Source organism: Microtus ochrogaster, unplaced genomic scaffold (assembly GCF_000317375.1).
Source record: "Microtus ochrogaster isolate Prairie Vole_2 unplaced genomic scaffold, MicOch1.0 UNK91, whole genome shotgun sequence".
NCBI classification, from domain to species: domain Eukaryota; kingdom Metazoa; phylum Chordata; class Mammalia; order Rodentia; family Cricetidae; genus Microtus; species Microtus ochrogaster.
In genome coordinates, this window is record NW_004949189.1 from 7,840 (window position 1) to 19,146 (window position 11,307).

The 11,307-nt window shown below is 40.0% G+C and overlaps 2 protein-coding genes across 2 annotated transcripts; one reads left to right on the forward strand and one right to left on the reverse strand.

The window, feature by feature from the left end:
- The first annotated feature begins 1,039 nt into the window (after positions 1 to 1,039).
- Positions 1,040 to 1,975, forward strand: LOC101981532 (olfactory receptor 4E1). Its single transcript, XM_005370955.2, has one exon. The coding sequence runs from the start codon at positions 1,040 to 1,042 to the stop codon at positions 1,973 to 1,975; it is 936 nt and encodes a 311-aa protein (XP_005371012.2).
- Positions 1,976 to 5,500: 3,525 nt separating this feature from the next.
- LOC101981806 (olfactory receptor 1509) lies at positions 5,501 to 6,427 on the reverse strand. Its single transcript, XM_005370956.2, has one exon. It carries the CDS (start codon positions 6,425 to 6,427, stop codon positions 5,501 to 5,503), a length of 927 nt encoding a protein of 308 aa, XP_005371013.1.
- Between the last annotated feature and the right edge of the window lie 4,880 nt (positions 6,428 to 11,307).

Here is an 11,307-nt window from a genome sequence, read left to right on the forward strand (position 1 = left end):
TACATGCATATACACACTTGAAATCTTTTAAAATTGCACTGATACATTGATCAGAGGAAAGCTAATATGAACTGAAAATAAAACAGCTTCTTGGAATTTACTTGTAGAACAGTAAATCAAGCAGCAAAATGAGAATCTGAGGAGCTGGAGATGTTGCCTAGCAACACAGATGTTGCTAAGCCTGGACCTCCAGTTAAGGGCAGGTTCTAGGGTTTTGTGCATCCTTCTCTAAAGAAATAGTCAAAAACCATCACAGCCACATTAACAATTGTCCAGCGGCATGGTGAACTTTTGCAGCCTCTGAAACTGACATCATGGAAATTAAGCTCTCCTCACCCAGGAAAAGCCACCAGGAGAGAAGTGGTCTGGGCTAGTGAAAAGTCCAATCAGTGAAACAACGGCAACCATATTCAAAGGCCAAGTTATGGGCCTTACACAAGGCACCTATGTAGAGTATGGAGAACCTTAACCCATAATCTGAGCTGCTGTGGTGGCACACACTAGCAAATTTAGCACTGGGGAACTGGAGGCAGAAGGACCAGGACTTCAAGGACATCCTCAGCTGCATAGCAAGCCTGGGCTATTTGAGACTCTGTCTCCAATACTGGAAATCTAAACACTGATACATTGCTACAATAATAGAGAAATACCTTGTTTGAGCTCGTCACCCTTCTTCAGGGTGGTTTTTAATTTCCTAGTTAATCGAGGTTCATGATTGCATTATTCCCACAGTATGGGTTTAACATGGGTTTAGCATCTAGTGAAGAAGCTGAAAGATGGTTTATTTTTAAGAAACAGACAGAGTGTATAGCTCAGAGGTAAAGCAAGCACATAATGTATGTGAGCTTCCATCAAATCCTCAGCACTGTGAAGAGAGGGAAGAGGGAGGAAACAGAAAATAAACACAAGATATTTGACCCACATGTTCTAGATAAAGTCATAAATGACCAAGAAATTAAGTGACCAAATGGTTGATGCAAATGTTAAGTGTTACACTTCTTTCGCATGTTTTTCTTTAAATTTTCAGAGAGTTGAAAGAATGGAAAAGACCATGAACCAAACTTCAGTTATGTCTTTTCGGCTTAGGGGCTTATCTGTAAATCCAAAGGTACAGATGGCTGTGTTTTTCATGTTCCTCATGTTTTATGTCCTGACACTGGTTGGTAACATCCTCATTGTCATAACCATCATATACGACCGCCGGCTCCATACACCCATGTATTTCTTCCTCAGCAATCTTTCCTTTATTGATGTCTGCCATTCCACTGTCACTGTACCAAAGATGCTGAGAGACACCTTCTCAGAAGAAAAGCTCATCCCTTTTGATGCCTGTGTGGTCCAGATGTTCTTCCTCCACCTCTTTGCCTGCACAGAGATCTTCCTGCTTACTATCATGGCCTATGATCGGTATGTGGCCATTTGTAAGCCCTTGCAGTATATGACCATAATGAACTGGAAGGTGTGTATGCTACTAGCAGGGGCCCTGTGGACAGGGGGGACCATCCACTCTATCTCTCTCACCTCACTCACCATCAATCTGCCCTATTGTGGTCCTGATGAGATTGACAACTTCTTCTGTGATGTACCTCAGGTGATCAAACTGGCTTGCACTGATACCCACATCATTGAGATTCTCATAGTCTCCAACAGTGGGCTGATCTCTGTGGTATGTTTTGTGGTTCTTGTAGTGTCCTACGCAGTCATTCTTGTGAGTCTGAGGCAACAGATCTCTGAGGGCAAGAGGAGAGCGCTGTCTACCTGTGCAGCCCACCTCACCGTGGTTACGCTGTTCCTGGGACACTGTATCTTCATCTACTCACGCCCATCAACCAGCCTTCCAGAAGACAAGGTTGTGTCTGTGTTTTTCACAGCTGTGACTCCTCTGCTGAACCCTATAATCTACACCCTTAGGAATGAGGACATGAAGAATGCCTTGAACAAGTTAATCGGGAGGAAAGAAATAAAAGAAAAGTGAAAATACTAAACCCTTAGGATACTTGGTGATCAAAATCAAAGAAACAGCTATATATTGTATTTACCAGACAATGACCTGCAACATTGTCTTCTGGCAATCACAGTAACAGCTGTGACTGGTAACATCTTCCACTTTCTAGAAATTGTCACAGGCACTGGGCGCTTACCTAACTCCCTCAACAGAGCAGACTACATGCTAATCTAACTACAAGGGATTAAAAGCTCACACTGAGCAAATAGCATGCTGAAAGTCACCCTGCCACAAAATCACAAAGACAGGACTCAGAGGGCCCGAATGTAGCTTGGGACAGAATGTGTACTCGGCTCATAGCAGGCCCCTGGGTTCAATTCCCTACTTCACAGAAAAAGGTCACAAGACTAATTTCAAATCAAATCCATCAACCCACTATTGCTCCAAGAACTGGGAGAAAATACCAACTTGAATTCATTATCTCATTTTGCTGCTCCTCCTTTTCAACCAGCAACCTAAACAACACTTCAGATTTCTCGACTGCCCTCACCTACGTATTCATTCTGGTGCTTGCCTAAATGACTTTTCAAATTCAGGTAAATGAAACAAAGGATATTTGAGTATGACCAGTGACAAAGAGAAAGACTGTGAACCATTGAGGTTACCAAACCTCTTGAAAGTTCATCCAGATCTGCCATCCAGGTAATGAGATGGAAATATTTTATTGTTTCATATTTTACAAGTACTTTCTGAGCTCCAAATTTGTGCTGGATTTATAGTTACACATAGAACTATTATATAGATGCTCCTACATGGAGTATACAGTCTGGTACAAAGAAAAAGCAAATACTGAGCAACTAAAGGTAGTTATAGACACAACAAATGCTGTCAGAGATTAGAGCTCCATGACCATGCAGGGAAGGTGAACCCTAAACTGTGCAGTCCAGAGAAACCTCTTTGAGGAAGTCACATTTTAGTTGAGGCATGAAACATGAAAAGGAAACAACCATGGAAAAGGGAAGCAGCAAACACTTCCAGGGAGAGTAATGGCAGGTACGAAAATGTCTGATGGGAGAGGCAGCTTGTTCCAAGAAGTTACAACCCCTATGGATACAAATTAGAGACTTATTTCTACATAATAGATACCAATGCCTCTGAATATCAGTGCACATAAATGTATACAATGTAAGGTATAATTTGAACTATTATTTTTTAAATCCTTAAACATGAGTTTAGAAGTGATATCTAGACTTTTTCATCACTGCATTTTACACAAAACTTTTGACTTGAGTTTTATAAGAGGATTAACAGATGGACAATATTTTGTACATTTTCATCCACTATAAAGTAAAGGTTTTCACACTGTAATACTTTTTTGGAAAGCTTCTGGTTGACTTAAACAGACTGCATCTTCGCCCTATCATTTCAATCTGTTGTTGTTGTTGTTGTTTCTTTGTTGCATTTGGTCAGCCCTTCACTCTGCGCCATGTACATCTGTGATGAACCTATGCATCACATACCTGATGCACCACACTGTCTGTTTTCTAATTCTCCAGAAAACACTTGGGCATCATTTCTACAAGTTAACAGAATGTCAGTTAATAGCATTGGATTCTAAATCCCTTTCAAAATAAATAAAACCCTCCATAGGCATCCCAAACTTCTGGTCTTGTATCTCAAATGCATCAGTGAGTCTATTCTATAATAGATCAACAAATCCAAGAAGTCAGACTCTGAAATTGTGCAAATCTAAGATCCCCTCTTAACTATTTTTATTGGTTGACTTTTCCCAAACAAACTTTAAAACGTTACTGGAAATGTTACCCAGAATGCTGTTTGTGTTCTTATGGTAAGTACCGGCACTAATGTTTGTACTGGTGCTATAACCAGCTACTACAATCTAGTGCTCTCTACACCTTAAACATTGCCTTGCTGCTCTTTGGTTCAAACATCCAACACAAACCACCCTGGCCTAGCAGCCCATGTCAGTAGGATGGCATGTTTTCTGTAAGCTCAGGTTCCTTTCCCAGTTTCTAGGGGCCATTCGCATTCCAGGTCTTCAAAACAGACCGGGTTGATCCTCCTGGTATCTTTCCTGGTTGCATTTCCCTCTGAGATCTTCTTTCTTCTCCTATTCAACATTTATTACTCTTGTGGAAGACCGGATTCAGTTAGCTGCAAGTACTTGGTGGCTCAGGATTATCTGTAATTCCAGCTCAAAAGGATCCAACAATCTCTTCTGGCCTCCACAAGCTCCCAGCACTTGTGGTAGATATACATCCTTGTAGGCAATGACATACTTACGTAAAAATAAATAAATCTTTCCAAAATAAGTAGAAATGGGATTTACAAATGACTCTTCTGTACAACTCTTGGGTGTATACTCAAAAGACTTTATATTATACTAAAAAGACTCTAGCATATCAATGTTCATCAAGGCTGAACTCATAATACCTAAAAAAAGGAATCAAAACAGATGTTCATGAACAACTGGATTGATAAGAAAAATAAGGGATGGATAGATAGATAGATAGATAGATAGATAGATAGATAGATAGATAGATAGATAGATAGAGCAATATTTTCTTCTATTAAATTTTATTTTATTTGGGGGGTTGTTTTAAGGGTGGATATGAAGGTACAGGAAATAAACAGGATAGAGATGTATGATATGAAAGACACAAAGAATGAATAAAAGTAATAAATATAAAATAAAATATAAGTAAGAATTAGGCTCGTTCATGTTAATAGATTGAGATTGAACATTGGTCAGTTTAGCTCTCTCCCATGTTGTGATGTGACACCAGTCTAAATTCCCCTCTGTAGACAGACTTTTCCCAATATGCCTATGAAAATGCATAACAATTTTGAGAAATAACTATGATGGAAGACTCACATATCATCTCTTTAATCCCACTATAAAACTAAAATAGCCAAAACAGTGTGCTCATGTATAAGTATAGACTTGTAAGTCAATATAGCAAAATAAAGAACTACAAATCCACACTTGAAAGTCATTTTCAACATAAGTAATTTAATAATAAAATAGTCATCTCAAATTGTGTCAAATCAAGTCAGTGGATGAATAAAATTAATCTTAAAACTTATTTCCTACTAAAGCAAAACCCCAAAGAGATCATATACCTAGAATGTAAGCTAAAACTATACAATTTGTAAGATAAAGCTACCAAAAATCTTTGCAACTTTGAGGTAGACAGAGTCCAATGTGACCCGATAAACCACAAAAAAAATTAGAATAAATTTTATCAAAATGTTTAACTCTTAATCTGTGTATTTTATAAATAAATTTTATAAATAAATTTTCAGGACTGTAGAGATGTCTCAGTGTTTAAGAACTACTTGTTACTTCCACATTAAGGGTTCAGCGCTCAGGAGGCAGAGGTAGGTGGAACTCTGTGAGTTCGAGGCCAACTCGGTCTACAAGAGCTAGTTCCAGAACAGGCTCCAAAGCTACAGAGAAACATTGTTTCAAATAAATAAATAAGGGTGCAGCCACAACTGTTGGTCATCACAATGCTCCCCACACACATGATTTCATGAGCAAATTCGTCTCTGCCTGAGTTGTTTCATGGCATTTTTCACCTCCTCATTCCTCAAAGTGTAAATGAGAGGATTCAACAAAGGGGTGACCACTGTGTAGAAGACAGAGACCACCTTGTCAATGGAAAAGCTGGAGTCTGGCCGAGTGTAGAGGAAGATACATGGCCCAAAGAACAGGGCAACCACCATGAAGTGGGAGGAGCAGGTGGATAGGGCTTTCCGACGACCTTCAGCTGACTGTTTTCGAAGAGAAAACAGGATTACAGTGTAGGAAGTGACCAAGGCTAGGAAGCAGGTGAGGGAGATGGTTCCGCTGTTGGACACGATCAGAATCCCTGTGAGGTACGTATCTGTGCAGGCCAGCTTGATGACGGGAGGCACGTCACAGAAGTAGCTGTCTATAATGTTCGGGCCACAGTAGGGGAGACGAATAGTCAGGACGGTCTGCACAAGCGAATGAACTGTGCCCCCCGCCCACAGTGCAAAGACAAGCTGTACACAGACCTTCATGTTCATCACATTAGGGTAGCGCAAAGGAATGCAGATAGCCACGTAACGGTCGTATGCCATGATTGTCAGCAGAAAGATCTCAGCACAAGCAAACAGATGTAGGAAGAAAAGCTGTGTGATGCAGTTGTCGAAAGAAATGCTCTTCCTCTCCAAAAGCAACCCCTCCAGCATCTTGGGCACAGTGACAGATGAGTGGCAGATATCAATGAAGGACAGATTGCTCAGAAAGAAGTACATGGGAGTGTGGAGACGGGGACTAAAGACTATGGTAACAACAATGACAATGTTCCCCAGAAGAGTTAGTATGTAAGTGACTGTAAATGGTATGAAAAACAGAATCTCCAACACCCAGCTGTCAGTGAGGCCCAGGAAGACAAACTCAGTCACTCTTGTTTGGTTTAGAGCTCCCATCTAATGAGTGTTCCAGAGGATTTGGGTGGGGTAAATTATCCTGAGTAACACAGGAAGAAAGTGATTGAAATGACTGTTTTCTTATGAGGCTTAGCATAAAGGTAAGTTATCCAAAATCCTCACTTTTTATTTACCTGGCTATTTTCAGGTAAATATTATTATTATTATTTAGCATAATCCACCAATAGTATCAGATTAGAATCCTAAAACCTTAAAACTCCAACTAAAACTACTCATTATTTGACTTTTGCTATTAAGATAAGTGACCTTTAAAAATTTAACAGTCTTTTGTTTTGTCCAATATGGGGTCCTTTTATGGCCATTAAAATACTATTCATTTTTTACTTGGTTTCTTTTTTATTATTCCAAAGCACCGACTTTAGGAAAACTCTCCTGATTCAATAAAAGTCTGTTTCTTTTTCACAATTATTTTATTATACCAAAAGTAGGAAATTTAGTTTTATTTTCATTAACTAAACTTTTCTTTAAAAGTACAGAAGTGATAAAAAGATTGTAAAGACCAGAGGACCAGAAAAACTTGTTAGAAGATAGTTTCACCTAAAAATGACTGGGAAGCTTCACCCATGATACGTCAATATGGCTACCTAAACAAGACCTGAAAAGTACAATGTAATAGAGCCACTAACAAGGAAGGGGGAGTTCACAGGGCCCAGCCCTAAACAAAGAACTACAGGCAACTAAGGAACACTGAGAGTGGATAGTCTTCCCCAGGGCGGAGCCCTCTGTTTGGTTATCTGATAATAAGTGGTTAACCAAGTTACCCAAGTAACACTTAACATTTAATAGGCTGAGCAGGTTGCATTTACATACTTATGTATGTATATATTTGTATATAAATATTGTATATATACATAAATTACATATATATGATAATAATTAAAGAAAATGAAGCCGTGAATTTGAGAGGGAGCAAGGGATGGTATATGGAAGGGAAAAGGAGGAGGAAAAGGAAGGGGGAAAATAACATAATTACATTTTAATTGTATAAAACTTCTAATTTTTCAAAAAGTAATAACCACATGATTTACCTCTTACAGCACTTTTCAGATGCCTTGTACACTGTAGGTTTCCAAAACCATTTTATTTGTACTAAAATAACTTCTTAGGCATTGTGAATCAATCATTCCCTCACAATAGAACTACTAGGCCACAATTATAATTGTTTAGATTCTGTATTATGACTTTTCTGTCAGGAAATATTACGTACAAATACTATTACATTGATCCTAATTGTTCCTGCTGGTTAGACAACCATAAACTATAAGATAATCAGCCCAAATCATCAGAAAATGAAATAGATTCAAATATTTCACTTATGGTAAGGTAATCTCTTACAATGTCCAAACTGCAGGAAAAGCTAAAGGTGGGGGGATAGTTAACCTAGCACTATCTGAAGGAACCTAACAGTCATGTGATTGGGATGGGGGAGTCTGAATGAATGCGGTGAAGCGTGATTAGACCTGCATCCAGCTCAGGAATAATGATGGCAACTGTTGAGAGAGCACAGAGGGGGGGCACTCGACGGAAAATTCCCTCGACATCTTGGTAGATGGTAGTGCTATGTAAGTCAGCAAAAGACAAAGAGAAGATGGGAAAATGGCAGAACACATATGACAGGAGAGGAGACTATTCTCTTATTCAAAAAAAAACCCTTAAAAATTGATAGTAAAAGACAAGGGATCAAATTGAAAATGAGCAAAGAATATAAACACAAAGAGCACAGGAAAGGAATCACAAATGAGAAGTATGTCTAAGTGAAAGTCACTCAACTTCAGTGGAAGTTAAAGACTAAAACCAAATACATTTGTTTTTGTCCCATCCACAAAAGCAAGAAAACCTGATTATTCTTTACATACTGTTACTCAAAGTCAATATTCTTAAAACCTTTTGTGGGAGATAAGTTGGCAGTACCAATGAGAATTTTAATGTCTACACTTCTAGAACAAAGAATCCCATTTTCAAGACTGCATTTCATAGGACTAAGGAAACTGGCAATTAGTAACTAAAGATACATGCTTATTGAAACATTTGTTTGTAGGAGCAAGAAGGGCCAAGGGCATCACAAGAAAACACACAGAATCAACTCACCTAGTCTCATGAGGGCTCCCAAAGAGTGAGCCCACAACCAGGGAGCCTGCAAGAGACTGAGGACGCTCTCTGCATGTGTCTGACAGGTGTATAGCTTGCTCCCCCTGGGAGACTCCTCACAGTGGGAGCAGGGCTGTCTCTGACTCTTTCACTGGCTTTTGGAATCCGACTCCTCATACTGGAATGCTTGCCCAGCCTACATACATGGAGAGGTGCTTAGTCTTACTACAACTTGATATGCCATGATTTGTTGATACCCATAAGAGACCTGCCCTTTCCTGAACAGAAACAGAGTGGACTGGGGGTGTGAACAGAGGGATGTGGGAGGAGGGATTGGAAGGAGAAAAGGGAGGGAAACTGTGACCGAGATGTAAAATTAATTTTAAAAGGAATACTTTTTAGCAAAACAGGGTATTTGAAACAAACAATACTTATCAATATAGAAATAAATGATGCTTCTAAATTTTCTTAGGTTTTATCTTATTATTTTAGGGGTATGGATGTATGTCTGTGTCTGGGTTGGTGGTGACCACCAAAGAATGTCAGATCTCCTGGGACTGAAGTTACCGACAACTGGGAGCAGCCATGTGGGTGCTAGAAATTGAACTCTGGTCCTACAGAATAGTATGTGCTGATCCCTATAAAGAAACAATTTTTAGTACAGACACAATGTGGAATACAGTGGAACCTCTAATGAATTTGTTTTATGCATAGTAACCTAAGGCAGTGCTTCTCAACATGGCTACAGATCAGAGCTACTTAAATTATTTTTATAAATTTTAATGTCCAGGCTCACCTCAAACAATTAGCTCAACTCTCCTTGGTGATTCCAATGTATAGTCACAATCACAAACAACTAATTTCAAAGAAAAGTCAATAGCATATTAAGTGAAAAGAATCTATTATGAACATATTATGAATCTTGAGAAAGAGGAGGGAGAGGGGAAGAAAGGAAGGAAAGAAGGAAGAAAAGGACAAAGAAAGGAATCAAGAAACATTCATGTATGCATATATGTACATGTATGTATTTTTTAAACATATATTTTATTTATTTCTATTTGCATGTATTTCTAAAAGAGTAGATGTTGAAGAATACACATTAATTTAATGTTGTTTACTTCTATAAGCAGGCATTGAAAGGAATAGGAAGAATTTTATTAATTCTTATGATATATTCTATAATTATTTACATACTGGGCATATTTTAAAAATAGAATATTAAAGAAATGTATGGAGAGAAGGTATCCAAAACACAATGACTTCATGAGTTGCCTTCTCTGTGTCTAAGGAATTATGACATGGTTGCATTGTTGTTTCTCGTGCTTTGTGAAACAGTCTCCCTATACTGCTCAGGCTGGCCTGGAACTCCCTTTTGTAGCCCAGGGTAGCCTTGAATCTACAGCCTTCCCACGTCAGTCCCATAAGAGCTGGAGTTACAGGCAAGCACAAAAAATATGTAGCTACAATTGTTTCTTTTATAAAGAAATTTGCTTGTGCTGGCCGTCATCTCTGTCATCACTAAAACATAAAGCCACATGGCCATTTTGACTTGGTTTGAGTTTTTTTTTAATGATACTGGCAACCGAAGCTCCTTAACCTATGAAGCTAGGCAAATACTACCTCTGAATCATATTATCAGCCTACGAGGACTTTCAAATACAGGAAAACTTAGACTTAGTACCTTGAAAAATAAGGATGTGAAATATGAAATGTTAAGAAATGCCTCTTCGGTTGGACAGTTGGTGACACACGCCTTTAATCCCAGCACTTGGGAAGCAGAGACAGGTGGATCTCTATGAGTTGGAGACCAATCTGGTCTAGAGAGTGAGTTCCAAGACAGCTAAAACTGTTTCACAGAGAAACCCAGTCTCAAAAACAAACAAACAAGCCTCTTAGTGGGCAAGGGAAAGATCCCCCTTTACCTCTGGCCCCTCACTCTCTGACTCACAGACAGCTGCAGCACTCAGAAAGCGGGCCCTGTGGCTAGCCTGGGCAACACCTTTACAGAGGCACCGGTGAGTTGGTTCGGAGGGTGTGAGAATGGGAGAACTGGTCACACACACACACACACCCCGCAGACACACACACACACCACAGACACACACACACCACAAAGACACACACACAACACGCACACACCTGTGGTGGTGAGAGCAAAGGAAAGATGGGCCCCCACTCCACCCCATTGTCCCCACACCTGTGGTTGGCGACAGAGCTGACCCTCCCCCTTACCAGCCGCAGCGCTAGGCAAAGTGGGTCCTGCACCTTCTGGGCAGCACAGTAGAGTTGGACCTGAAGGTGTGTGTAAGTGTTGGATAGCCAACCCTGAGGGCATGAAAGCAAGATAACCAGCCCTGCCTCTTGCTCGTGGCTGCATGAGGTAAACTTGTCAAGGCAGTAGGCGAGCTCACCCTGGTGGTGAGGACAGGGGAGAGCTGGCAGGCTGACCAACTCGGCAACTACCCAGGCCCAGAACCAAGGTAGCATCCACCCCATCTGTGATCTGCTGGAGCACGTGAAGGGGGGAGGGGGGGTCCTGCAGACTCAAAGCTGCAGGACCTCCACAACACATCACAACAGAAAATCCAAGGGGACTCCCAGAGAGAGCACAGCATTGTTAGTGTGGCAGAAACCAGGAGCCTTGAACCAGACCAATGACTGTTTGTAATGGACACTTGCAAGTAAAAATATATGGGAAAAGGGGTTTACTGTGTTACGCTATAGCTTCCATGAAAAGACTGATGTTTTTCCTTTTTTTGTATTTTTTTCTC

Coding starts and splice junctions, on each gene's coding strand:
- LOC101981532 (XM_005370955.2), top strand. CDS start 1,040: ATGGAAAAGACCATGAACCAAACTTCAGTTATGTCTTTTCGGCTTAGG.
- LOC101981806 (XM_005370956.2), bottom strand. CDS start 6,427: ATGGGAGCTCTAAACCAAACAAGAGTGACTGAGTTTGTCTTCCTGGGC.